A 14,579-nucleotide genomic window follows, 5' to 3' on the forward strand; every position below is an offset into this window, starting at 1 on the left:
GCAACCCCATGTGTTGGAGAGTAGAAATGTGTTCCATAGAGCTTCCTGAAGCAGATCGCCACACCCTTTTTCTGAGGTGCCTCTGGGTTGGTTCCAACGGTCAACCCTTTGGTTGGTAGCCAGGAGCGTAACCATTTACTACACCCAAGGATTTTGTTGTATCATTATTTATTATACGGGATTTACTACTGCTAGAACTGAATCTAGGAAACCCTGGTGGCTGCTAACCAAAAGGTTGGCAGTTCAAAGCCACCAGGCGCTCCTTGGAAACTCTACGGAGCAGTTCTACTCTGTCCTATAGGGTTGCTATGAGTCAGAACCAACTCGATGGCAATGGGTTTGGTTTTCTGGTTTTTAGAACTGAAGTTACTAGTTACACGAACCATATATCAAAACGAAGTAGTTATGTTATTTAAGTCATCTCTGTAATGACATTATAAAGGTGCTGTGATTGAAAAGGCCTAAGATCAACATGTCATTACATTCTGCCTCTGTTACTTATCCACTCTGTGACTTTAGTTTTCTCACCTATAAATTAAATATGACAATATCTACCTCATACCTATAACCTTATCTTTCTTCCTCAGAAAGTGATAGCTTTTTATGATTTCACTTTTACACCTTTCATAACTGTTCTTTTCTTCTCTCAGATCCAACCACCTTGTTATCCAGTCTAGAGGAGCCCCGTCCAATACAACAGCCAAGAGCCACATGTGGTACTCAGCACTTAAAGTATGGCTAGTCTGTGCGGAAATATGCTGGAAATGCAAAATACATACCAGCTTTCAAACTTATTAGTATTAAAAAAGGAACATAAAATATCTCATTAATAATTTTTAATTTTTAAATTATCCGTTAAAATAATATTTTAGGTATTCAGTTAAGTAAATTATGTAACAAAAACTAATTTCACCTTTTTTAACCTTTTTAATGTGGCTACTAAAAAATTTAAAATTATATACATGGCTCACATTTTATTTCTATTGGACAGTGCTGATTTAGAGTTTTGACTTTCCAATGGATTATAATTTCCTTAAGAGTAGGGATAAAAAAAATTTTTTTTTTTTACGTTTTATTGTGCTTTAAGGGAAAGCTTACAAATCAAGTCAGTCTCTCATACAAAAATTTATATACACCTTGCTATATACTCCCGGGTTTTTGGGTATATACTCCAGTTGCTCTCCCCCTAATGAGACAGCACACTCCTCTCCACCATCTATTTCCATGTCCACTCAGCCAGCTTTTGTCCCCCTCTGCCTCGTCATCTCCCCTCCAGACAGGAGCTGCCCACATAGTCTCATGTGTCTAAGAGTAGGGATAAAATTTTATACTTCACTTTTGTAACCCTAACCTCTGGCAAAACATTCTCCTCACAGTCAGTGCTTAGAAATGATGATCCAAAAGGTGCTTCATCTCAAAAGCTAAGAATTTTCCTGGACACATCCAAACACTTTGAGGGATAGAGTAACTGGGGCTGGGGCCCATAGTTTCCGGGGACATCTAGGTCAACTGGCATAACAAAGTTTATTAAAGAAAACGTCCTGCATCCCACTTTGGTGAGTGGTGTCTGAGATCATAAAAGCTTGCGAGCGGCCATCTAAGATGCATCAATCGGTCCCATCCTACCTGGAGCAAAGGAGAATGAAGAAAACCAAAGACACAAGGGAAATATTTGCCCAAGAGACTAAAGATCACATGAACCAGAGACTCCACCAGCCTGAGACCCGAAGAACTAGATGGTGCCCAGCTACCACCAACGACCACCCTGATAGGGAACACAACAGATAGTCCTGGACGGAGCGGGAGAAAAGCGTGGAACAGAATTCAAATTCACACAAAAAGACCAGACTTAATGGTCTGAGACTGGAGGAACCTCCGAAACTACGGCCCCCGGACACTCTGTTAAACGAGAACCGAAACCATTCCCAAAGCCCACTCTTCAGACAAAGATTAGACAGGACTATAAAACAAAAAATAATACACGTGAGGAATGTGCTCCTTTTAGTTCAATCAGACACACAAGACCAAATGGGCGGCTCCTGTCCAGAGGCAGGATGAGAGGGCAGGAAGGGACAGGAACTGGTCAAATGGACACAGGGAACCCAAGGTGGAAAAGGGGAGTGTGCTGTCACATTGTGGGGACTGCAATTAATGTCACAAAACAATATGTGTATAAATTTTTGTATGAGAAATTAGCCTGAGCTGTAAACTTTCAGCTAAAACGCAATTTAAAAAAAAAAAAAAAAAAGGTACTTCATCTTGGATTGTCAGTCTTGTCATAAAAAATTAAGCTAAGCAAGAGGTCTACTAGTAGCACCCAACATTTATGGACATGCGGTTAATCAAAAAACTACGGATACAGCATCCTGGTAAAAATTTGTTGTCTCCCAATTACTTCCAAAACCCATTGCCGTGGAGTCGATTCCAACCGTTAGTGACCCTACAGGGTAGAGTAGACCTGCCCCATAGGGTTTCCAAGGCTCATGGATTCAAAGTGCTGACTTTTTGGTTAGCAGCCCAGCTCTTAACCACTGCACCACCAGGGCTCCTCTGATTATTATGGTGATGGTCATTTTGCTAATCAGGTTTAAAAAAATCGTTATTTATATCTAGCTCAATTTTCCCTTAAAATATATTTTTACTTTTCCACATTTTTTTATTGTACCAAGGATTATGCCAGGTGCTTGTGAGAAAATCGGTCAGTCACTATGTTAACCTGTGTATTGTGATCAATATTTTTCAGATCTAGGGACAAACACTATGCAAATAAATTCTTACTGCTAAGATTCAGGAGTGGCTAATACACAATTCTTAGAGTACCCTGGAGAGTCCCCACTATAGCAGTTGGCTCCAACAGTTTCTATTTATCAACGCCTACATTTTTACATATAGTTTAAAAGTTATTTTTAAATAAGACATCTTTCATTAAATCTGACTGTAGAATGCACACAACTGCTTTAAGAAACTGAGGCTAATGAAACAAAATTTTATTCTTCTTACTAAATCAGGTATCTCTAACTTATAGTTATTTCTGAAGTACTTTAAAACTATTCTTTTTAGTTCAAACATTTAGGGAGTGTCAACTCTAGGCAAGGTAATGGGAGAAAGGGAAGAAATGAAACACAAGATGACCCCTACCCTGAAGGAAAGGCAAATCAAATCCAAGATGAGCAAAAGTTAGTGATAAAAAGAAAAAAAAAAAAAAGGTAACAAAAATGAGCTGGACTTGGTGGGAATGAGTTTTATTTTAGAAATACAGTAATCTAAAAGCAAATGTTGCTGGGAATGGAAATACTGGACTAGAGTTTATCAAATCGTTTCCTCATAGATCCTGAACTAGATCTTCAATTTCTTATCTATAAAATGCTATGGTTAGACTAGATAAACTCTAAATGATCTAAAAAGTTGTCTTTTATAGCTTTTTTTTAAATAGCTAAACTAATGCATAACTAACAACATTATATATTCACATAAAAAACCAAACCAAACCTACTGCCATCGAGTTGATTCCAACTCACAGCAACCTTATGGGACACAGTAGAACTGTCCCACAGGGTTTCCAAGGCTGTAAATCTTTACAGAAGCAGACCACAGAGCAGCTGGTGGGTTCCAACCCGCAAACCTTTCGGTTAGCAGTCAAGTGGTTCAGCCACTGCTCCACCAGGGCTTCTTCATATTAGCCACATAAGTACAATAAAATGCAATTCTCTTTTTTTTTTTAACTTTGCATACTGAAATAATTATAGATTTACAGGAGGGTAAAACCTGCATCTTATACAACTATGCATTTAAAAAAAAAAAAAGCAACATGTTAATCATAAATACTAAAGTTTTTAATTCCAAAAGCTTTATGTTTCTGTGGGGAGCAGAAAAAGTGTGACTTAAGGGTCTTTCTAAGCTTTTAGGTTTTATATTAAAAAAGATCATTTAAAAGTTTGAAAATTAAACCACAGAAATTCTGACTGTCATACCATAATAAAATCAACACCAGCTATATTTTCTGCATCCACTTAATGGGAGAAAACTATGCCTAAGGGACATACACCTGTATGTGGAAAAGAAAAAAATCATATCCTGAACCAGGAGTGTTTTCCTAAAAGATAATTATTCTGTTAACTGCCTAAAACCGAATCATTTTCCCCTAATAAAAATGACGGTATTTGTACCAGAAAAAGATTTGGCTTCATAATATAAATCAGACATACTCTATAAATGCATTTAATAAAAAAAATAGGCAGGTATGCTACCCCTCTACTGCCCTTTTTCAATATATTATTTGTTCCCTTTAACTGTATAATTAATATGTGGTTTCAGTTCTGTTTGTGAATTGCCTTAGGGTACACGTACTATACATACAAACAAGGCACAGGTGTAACTTACTGTGTATACCAGAAAAATTCCTATCTAGTATACAAATAACATTTTCATAAATTACATTCTGTATTAATTACTTAAAAAAGCTACTGAAATTAAAAAAAAAAGACTCAACGCTTAAGAGAATACTGAGCTGCTTTTAAGGGTGACAGAAAAATATGAGAACAGAGAAAAGTGAGTTGAACAACATGACAAACAACGTTAGTGTCACTGAACTGTACATGTGAAGAATGTCAAAATGATAAATGTTCTGTTACATATTTACCACACACACACACACACAAAAAAGACTGCTAGGGTAAATATTTTTAGCAAGCAAAGAACCTTTGATTACTACCAACAAATGCCTAGCACTATTGTCAGATTTGAATTTTCATCTATCAGATGCTTCATATTAAGAACAGTGGGCTAGGAAGAAGGGGAATGTAATCAGGACAGAAATGGGGAACTAATGCTTAACTGCTACAGAGTTTCTGTTTGGGGTAATAGAAAGTTTTGGAAACCAACGGTGATGGCTGTACAATATTACGAATATAATTAATGCCACTGAATTGTACACTTACGAACAGTTAACATTGCAAATTTTATGTTAAATATATTTTAACACAATAGAAAAAATGTTCAACAGATGAATAATTAAAAAAAAAAAAGTGGTATACACATGCCAAAAACCAAACTCACTGCCACTGAGTCCATTCCTACTCATAGTGACCCTATAGGACAGGGTAGAACTGCCCCACAGGACTTCCAAGGCAGAAATCTTTATGGAAGCAGGTTGCCACATCTTTCTCCTACAGAAAAACTGGTGTATCTGAACCACCACCTTTTGGTTAGCAGCTGAGTGCTTTAACCACTGCATCATAGCCACAAAAAGAAATGAAGTTCTGATACATGCCATCACATGGATGAACCCTGAAACATGCTGAGTGAAATGAGTCAGACATAAAAATACAAATATTGTATTGTCTCACTTATAAGATATGTCTAGAATAGGTGAATTCATCCAGATAAGATATTAGTGGTTATCCAGGGCTGAGGGGGAGTGGGAAACGTGGAGTTAGAAAAAAGCAAATAACACTGTGAAGAGCACGTTTATTGTTCATTTGCTTACCCTTGTAGCCATTTTTTTCTCTTTGACTTTCATGAAGCTAAAAATAAACAGAGGCTAGAACTTTAGACTTGGAACCCCTCTGCCTCTCAAATCCTGCTTCCAGGCTTCTTTCTTTCCTTAGCAGTACCCCTACTTGATCCTTTCACCATACCTATTCAATCTGTATGCTGAGCAAATAATCCAAGAAGCTGGGCTATATAAGAAGAAAGGGACATCAGGATTGGAGGAGGATCCATTAACAACCTGAGTTATGCAGATGACACAACCTTGCTTGCTGAGTGAAGAGGACTTGAAGCACTTACTAATGAAGATCAAAGACCACTGCCTTCTGTATGGATTACACCTCAACATAAAACAAAAATCCTCACAAATGGACCAATAAGTAACATCATGATAAAGAGAAAAAAGACTGAAGTTGCCAAGGATTTCATTTTACCTGGATCCATAATCAACACCCACACAAGCAGCAGTCAGGAAATCAAGACACATTGCATTGGGGAAATCTGCTGCAAAGGACCTCTTTAAAGTGCTGAAAAGCAAAGATGTCACCTTGAGGACTAAGGTGCACCTGACCTAAGCCATGGTATTTTCAATCGCATCATATGCATGCGAAAGCTGGACAATCAATAAGGAAGACCGAAGAAGAGCTGATGCCTTTGCATTGTGGTGTTGGCAAAGAATACTGAATATACCATGGACTGCCAAAAGAAGGAACAAATCTGTCTTGGACAAAATACAACCAGAATGCTCCTTAGAAGCAAGGATGGCGAGACTGAGTTTTACATACTTTGGACATGTCAGGAGGGAACAGTCCCTGGAGAAGGACATCATGCTTGGTAAAGTACAGCGTTAGTGGAAAAGAGGAAGACCCTCAGCGAAATGGACTGACACAGTGGCTGCAAAAATGGGCTCAAGCATAACAACGATGGTGAGCGTGGCACAGGACCGGGCGGAGTTTTGTTCTGTGATACACAGGGTCGCTATGAGTCCGAACCAGCTCGAGGGCACCTAACAACAACCTCTATTTGATAAGGGCAAGATGAATGGCAGTCAACTGTCAGAAGAGTACCTTGGGAATCTATTATTTCACAACAAAAATTACTTATACATACTGCAAAAAAAGTACTAGTTTTTTAAAATGATATTACAATACTCATACAGTTAAACAGGCTGTAGGATATTAGTATATAGAGTATTACAGAGCATCTCTGGGTCTTGGCTGATGGCAGAAGCAGGACTGGTGAAAGCACTTCCAGACCCCTCGAAATAGCAACAGGAGGAGGAACAATAATAGCATTTTACTGCTTTCTACCTAGCAGAGAGTCAGGAATCCTTAAATGAATCAATTAAAAAAAAATAGATTCCATTAAGCTCTGCTTTCTGGCTGATACAGAATCCCATTAAGCACAATACACCAATATACTGAACCAGAGAACATGCGAATCTTTCCATCCTCATCTGCCAGCACTGTCAACTCAACCTCTTGCAATTTCCAAAAACAAACAAGCAAACTATCTCCACAGCAATAACTTAGTGTTAAGTGCCTGGTTATACAAAAACAAAGAATAATGAAATCTATCCAGATAATTAGAAACCCTGGTGGCATAGTGGTTAAGTGCTATGGCTGCCAACCAAAAGGTTGGCAGTTCGAATCCACCAGGCACTCCTTGGAAACTCTATGGGGCAGTTCTACTCTGTCCTATAGAGTCACTATGAGTCGGAATCGACTCAATGGCAACGGGTTTGGTTTTGGTTATCCAAATAATCATTTGGACCAAATAGTCTGGACCAAAGGAAAGAACCTTTCACGAAGTCCATCAGAAATAAGTCCCATAAAAGCAAGTTATCACAACAGTCACCCCCAAGAGGAAATACTCCTTTTCTCTCATTTAAAAATGGCTTGAATTGTTTTCAACTCAACTCTATTTTAAAAAAATCAAACCCCATGTTTAAATCAGTTTTACAATTTTTTCAAAAGTTAGTCAAGATTTAAATTTAAAACCAAATTACTTTTCCAACATAAACATGACATTATCTTAAGAAAAAAAAAAAAAAAAGGCAAACGAGACCTACTATCTTGATTTGTGATGCCAACAACTAGCAAACGGCAAAAACAAAATGAATTTTTAAAACATAAGGCATTTTGGCTCAAAACAGTTATTTATAAAAGTAGTTTTAGTTAAAGAAATTCTAAATCTCTGACATTTCAGCCAGAGTTTAAAATGAGGAAAAATATAAACATAAATTAAGCACTACTTGGTTATGCTAAAATAATTGTTTAAAATACTCTGACTTTCCCTATCCAAAATACTTTTAAATACTTACTCTGAGCCTGCAGCCATTTCCAAGTATGACGTTTCTGCTGTATCAACTCCCAATGGGATGACTATGCTCATGACGTTCGCCTCTGGTAAATTCGATTACTATGGAGTCCTATGCATTGGTATCCAAAACACTGGGGCATGCCAGCCACAGTGCTCATTGCAAACATCTAAGTGCATCCACAAACCCTGTTTAAAAGAAAAAGGGAACAAAACAGTTAAGAAACACCTTCATATTTCTTGCAACAGCCACACTATAAGAATAAAAAATAAAATACATAAGAAAGCTTTCTTTATTAAAATCTCAATATAAGTCAGAATTGTCTCAGGTGGCTTCTCTTTTTTCTAGAATTAAGTTATGTGACTATGATCAGAAGAAAAGTTTCTGAAGTTCCTGAATCATAATCTTAAGGAATGAATTTAGTATGCCACATGAAGGACTATTAAGAGATACTGCTTAGTGAAGAACCAACAATTACTATTTTGAAAGATAAATAGAATGTCACTACAGTAGTATCCAAAAACAAGCCTTCTTGGTTCAGTGATCTACCAACATAACCATTGCCAACAACTTGATTCCAACTCGTAGCGACCCTATAGGACAGAGCAAAGCTGCCCCACAGTTTCCAAGGAGCGCCTGGTAGATTCAAACTACTGACCTTTTGGTTAGCAGCTGTAGCACTTAACCAACCACTACACCCCCAGGGTTTCCAATATACCATCTAATAAATGTTGAATACTTACTGTAGACTAAGCATCATACAAAGCTTTTTACATTGATGATCTACTTACTGTATTTTTATGCAAATAACATGGCACCTTCTATGGTGGTTTGCCAATGGTGCCCCCCACAACGAGGTATTTCCATAAATGCCACCATGCCATTCATCTTCTACATGTTGCTGTAAAAAAAAAAAATCAGCATAGCATGCTTATGAAAATACCTCACAGGGTGAGGGTGCAGTTGGCAAACAAACATAGAAGGTGCGCTTTATATGCATAAAAATACTGTTGTAAGCAACTCTGTGGTAGGTATCTCCATTTTACCTTGAGGAATACAAAACCAAGAAAGGATAAATAACAAAGTTTCCTCAGCTTAAGATATGAAATCAAGATTTGAACCAAAGTCCACTCTACTGCTTATACATGTAATGAAAAAAATAAACTATTTGTAATAAGTCAATTATTTTACAGTGGTTGTCATTTTTCATACTACATAAATAAATTATATTGGAGGGGTTTTTTATTTCTTCAGTTAGTATTAACTCACTAAGGCTAACACTCCCTAATACAGACAATTAGTTAGTAGGGAAAACTAGTAAGCCTAAAGAGTTTTTTAGATAAACTTACTATAGAAACTAAAATATATTCAGCTCCAGCATCAATTTTTCTAATTTAAACTCACTGTATTCTTGTTGTTTTTAGTTGTCATCAAGCCAATTTTGATTCACGGCAACCCCATGTGTGCAGAATGGAACCGCTCAGTCCGGTTTTCAAGACTGCGGACTTTCAGCAGCATATCACCAGGCCTGTCTTCTGAGGCACCTCTGGATGGGTTTCAGCTAGTAGTTGAGCGCTTAACCATTTGCGCCACCCAGGGATTCCAAACTCACTAAATAACACTTGCTATATGTATTGGTTGTGAAATAATCAACTTGAAGCCTTTTCAACAACGATAAAGAATCAATCAGGAAGAAAACAGATACAGATAATCTTATAAAATGGGCTAGAGTCAACAGTCAAAATTGTCCCCTGTCCCTATAATGTTTTACTCAAAATACTTCAATAGCAGTATTTCTTCAAATAGTAGCTCTTGTATTTATCTTTAATTTTTTAAAGTAAGCTTGAAATTACCTACTCAGGTTAATTTTTATCTATTTCACAAATGACACAGATTATGAAATCATACCTTATAAGGGAAAAAATACTAAATGGGGGCAATAATGGCTTAAGCACTCAAAAAACACTAGCCTTTACTTTTAAAACATGTGTAACTGAAGAGAGCTATTAAATTACAAGTTACCGTTATTGTATTCTTACTGTATTAAATTACAACAGTAGGCAACTGCACCTAAAGGTTAAAGCATAAGCTTTGGATCTTGCCTCCACCACTTACTAGATCTGGGAGGTAGGCAAGTTATTTTAACCTCTCTAAGCATTTTTAAGCATTAGTCTCATTGTTTATAAAAAAGGGATTTTCATAGGACTCCTGAGGAAAAAAATGAAATCATGAACATAAAGCATTTCATACACTGCTATACACAATTAGCAATCAATAAGTGGTAGCTACATATCAAAAGTTGCTCTTATTTCATCACAGAAAATACACGGACAGAAAAAAAACTCTAGCTCTCAAAGAGAGTCCTCTAATAGCTTTTAAAAAGAAAGCAATTATGGTTCTTTACTTGCCATGTTTTTACACTGCTCCACTAAATTAAAATACTCCCCCAAAGACAACTAGAGCAAGGCGAAAAACAGGAAAAGTTGCCCTACCTTTTCTATCTATACCTGTAACCACATTAGAGTTACTTCATAAAAGCCTTATTAAGCCTGCAAAGCACTATAAAATTTCCAAATGGCAAAATGCAAGCAACGTACAAAAACTGCAAGTCTGTTCTATTCAAATGTTATATCATTCCGTATTTCCTTAAAATGCTGAAGACCTGGACCTAACAACAAGTTAACGATTGCAGTATTTTTAAAAAGATTCTCTTCCTTTTGGTAGCATCTAAACAGAAGTTTTCTTCAGCTCAGTTTATCTTTAGGGAAAGCTTATTTGAAGTTTTATACGTAGGGAAGGCTCATTTGAAGTTTTATATGTTAGGTATGTGTTCTTAGATATTTAATTGTACACTTGTTTACTTGAGGCAGAAACTGGAAAACAAAGTTATCCTGTATTCTTTTAGGTAAATGCAGTAATATTTCCAATCTAAGAGAATCTGTGTGGGTATACATTTAATAATGTGTCCTTTTCATAAAATTTACAATTATCAGTAAACACTGAGCTGTTTCTAAATAGCTGTGAAGTGCTTGCCCATCTTGGACAATGGTTGAATTTGGGCAATTACTGTCCAAACCATGTAGTGTCTGGAATGTAACAAGCACTCTACAAATGACTAGGGAATGTATTGGAGCACCTGGGATGAAACTGTAGCCCTGGCCTCATCAACCAAATGAGTTGCCAACCTATACAATTAAGTGCCTTAAAAACAACTAATGGCATTTTCTCCAGAAAGGCATTGCTCTAAAAACACAAAATCTTAATCACCAGGATGAAGATACATCATGACATCTAAAACAGAGCTAAACTCCAAATTTGATTCAATAGGGAAGATCCCAGAATTTACTCACAAGAGGTCAGATGATAAGAGATTGTATCTATTTAGACTATAAGATGGCAAATATTTCACTATATTCATTAATACCAAAAAGCTCTATGGCCAGAAAGCTCACCCTGCTTAAAAATCCAGTCAGGACTTAATAAAACCATAAATTCATTAGGGTCAAATCATTGTCTTAAAAAAGCCAGGGCAGGGGAAGCCAACATAGTAAGCAGAAAAGATGTGAGCTTATAATCCAGGTATATATAAAGGGGGAAAAATAAATTCAACACAATCCAAACAATTACTACAAAGCTTTCACATCTTATATGTGAATCACAAAACTGGTCATCCAACTAGCAAGTAAAATAATACACAAAATACATTGAGAATGTCAGCCATTAAAGAAATAATATAAAAGGAAATACCATGAGATGTCTGGTAAATCTGAGGTCCAAGAAAGAAAAAATGTCTTCACAAAACCTGCTATCCACAACAGACCTAGAAACCAAGTGAACATAGGAGTATTGAGCTATTTTTCAAGTGACATAAAGTTACAGGTATTTCTGACTAATACAGTACCTAAAACCAAAGGAATTCCCACAAAGACAACAGCTAATTCTTACAAGGAGAAAATTATTCCTCGCTTTTTACACAAATGAATGTAGGCACATGTAAAGGCAACAATCAAGGGTAAATACCAAATCAAACTGAAAAGAAACTGGGAAACCATGATATTAAAAGCAAATTTGGTAAAGCAAAGACAACAGTATCAGATACACACAAAAGTCCAAAAATCAAACCAAAGAACCCTAAAGAAGGAAAAATGAGATAAAAGACAAGGAAAAGCAGCTAAAGTAGAAACGTCTATCAGAAAAAGTGGTAGAGGCTGCTTTTAAAACCATGTTAAAAAGTAAACAAAAATACCACTGAAAAGACGAATATGACATACAAAAGGATGAAAATATGAAAAAAATTTTTCTGAAACTACAAATAAAAGGCGCTGATCACATATAACCTCTGAGGAAAGAGCCATTTATTGTTATCCATCTGTCATTTATAAGCACCTTACATAGTGCTCAATAAACATTTAAAATTAAATTAATGGTTGTATTTTGTATGATATATCACTTAAAGAATAAGCAAGTGAATTTTTGGCTGAATTCCTAATGGAAATGAAATAAACTTGAAATTGTGAAAGACCACGCACCCAAGATTCCCTTATAAAGTAGAAATTAAACTACCCTCATTATAATTTAAGATTTCCAATTTACAGCAGTTGACTAAGCTGTAACAAAAAGAATACTGCTTGATCAAGATCCACTCTTAAGCTGTTGTTGTTGGGTGCCACTGAGTCGATCTGGACTCACAGCGACCTCGTTTTACTGAGAACTGCCTCATAGGGTTTCTGAGGCTGTAATCTTTACAGAAGCAGAATGCCAGATTTTTCTCCCGCTGAGCGTCCATTTCATTGCTCCAGGCTCAACTGTAAATGGAGGTTGGTCTGACTGATGATCTTACAGTTTACATCTTATAATCACAAGTCTATTAACAGATTTTTCCTGATAATGAAAACAACAGAATATCTGACTCTTAAAACCTAAAAAAAAAAAATCTGACAACAGAATAAGTTATATAGTTCTCCAATAAGGTTAGTATTAATATCAGACAGTGTTCCATGAACACTTACCTGACTGATACGCAAACCTCTCCAACCAGTGGCTATAATAAGAATGACAGCATATATTACTGAGTGCTTCCAATGTTTAATCCTCACAACGAGACTATAAGCTAGGTACAATTATCATCTTCATTTTACAGATGGTTTAAACTTGCCAAAGTTCCATAGCTATAAATAGCAGTCAGGATTTCAACTCTAACAGCGTTGATTCCAGAGCCAACATATTTATTTGTCTGAAATTAAATTTGCCAGGTGACTGGTAAAGTAATTAATCTAGAATTTACAGTTAAGGATAAATAACTGACAACCATCCCTCTCAAAAGGGGACATTTTATGGTTCTGTTAGAGGGTTTTAATAGCTTCACTGTAACATTTTTAGTACAATACCAACCAATTGTTACTATTAAATTCGGTATCAAAATAGCAATGCTTCAGCAGTCACACACTACCACTTACTACAAGCAGCTATTAATAATAGCTACTTATTCTTTTTTTTTATTCTCTAGGAGGCTTAGTTTCCTCATCTGTAAATAGGAGTAATCATTCAGAATATATTTCTGAATTGTTTCAAAGATTGTGTGTAGCACTTAGTTAAGTGTTAGCTATGATTACCAGGTAAAATTCTTAGGAATTAAATACTTGGGAAAAGTTCTTAAAAGATGGATATTGGGGAACAATTCCCACCAATTATATTTGTCAAAGTCTAACAATTAAAAGTTTCTGCTTTACTCCCAAGTCCACTCTTGTCAGTAAAGAAAGGATGCATCTGTGCTGTACTGCAAGTTCAGAGAATATGTTAAGTGCAATTTCATTTAAAAATTCAATGGCCAAATCAATTTATTACAAACTCCAAACACACTGATTATTCAATTATTTTCTTCAGATGAAATTCTGTGTACAGAGTAATGGTAAAATAAATACGCAACCTGGACCCTGTAAGATCCCTGAGTGACATAAACAATTTGCACTCGACTACTAACATGAAGGTTGGCAGTTCGAACACAGGAAGAATGAATGGCCTGACAGTCTGTTTCTGTAAAGATTACAGCCAAGAAACCCTATGACGCAGTTTCCTATAACACATGGAGTCACCGTGAGTTGGAATCAACTCGATGGCAATGCATTTGGTTTCTGACCCTGAAATCAATTTTATGGAATTTTGGTCAAAACAGGATTTGCTCTGATAAGATTAGACTATTTAAAGAATAAACTAATGGCAAGGTTCATGATCTGATCACCCAGTAAACATCAAACCATCCTTATCTAATGAAGGATAAGGCACTTTCCCAAATAAGTCAGTATTTTTTGGAACGCCATACTGGCTTAACTTCCACTCCAGTTTACCTTATCTTTAGCTTATTAGAGATTTGATATTGGAATCAAAGTACCAAGAAGAGCAACCTTGTAAAAGTTTTAAAACCTATGTTTTAAAAAAATGCATGTATAAATCTGATACAGCAAACAAGAACTGTTATCCTATACCTTGACTGTAGTGATGGATACAGGAACCTACACGTGATAAAACTGCATAGAACTACACATAAACACACACTGACACACATAAATGAGTACAAGTAAAGCAGTAAATGTGAATAAGATGGGTAGACTTTATCAGTGTCAATATCCTGGTCGTAATATTGTACTACAATTTTGCAAGATGTTACCATTGAGGGACATAAAAATACACAGACACTCTGTATTATTTCTAAAACTGCATGTGAACTTAAAATTGTGTCAAAATAAAAAGAATTAACTTTAAAAAATGACATTAA

General features: G+C 36.1%; 1 protein-coding gene across 5 annotated transcripts in view; it reads right to left on the reverse strand.

Moving 5' to 3' along the window:
- Window positions 1-14,579, reverse strand: part of KMT2E (lysine methyltransferase 2E (inactive)) — a 91,421-nt gene that overhangs the window by 58,132 nt on the left and 18,710 nt on the right. For 2 of the 5 annotated variants that reach the window (XM_049894452.1, XM_049894448.1), the window contains exon 2: window positions 7,811-7,995. In XM_049894452.1, the coding sequence (XP_049750409.1) occupies window positions 7,811-7,881 (71 nt within the window). In that variant the 5' untranslated portion in view covers window positions 7,882-7,995. Of the gene's footprint in view, window positions 1-7,810; window positions 7,996-8,598; window positions 8,709-11,554; window positions 11,628-14,579 lie in introns of all 5 variants that reach the window. The other 3 variants (XM_049894450.1, XM_049894451.1, XM_049894449.1) reach the window with 3 other exon arrangements.

This window comes from Elephas maximus, chromosome 8 (assembly GCF_024166365.1).
Source record: "Elephas maximus indicus isolate mEleMax1 chromosome 8, mEleMax1 primary haplotype, whole genome shotgun sequence".
Taxonomy (NCBI): domain Eukaryota; kingdom Metazoa; phylum Chordata; class Mammalia; order Proboscidea; family Elephantidae; genus Elephas; species Elephas maximus.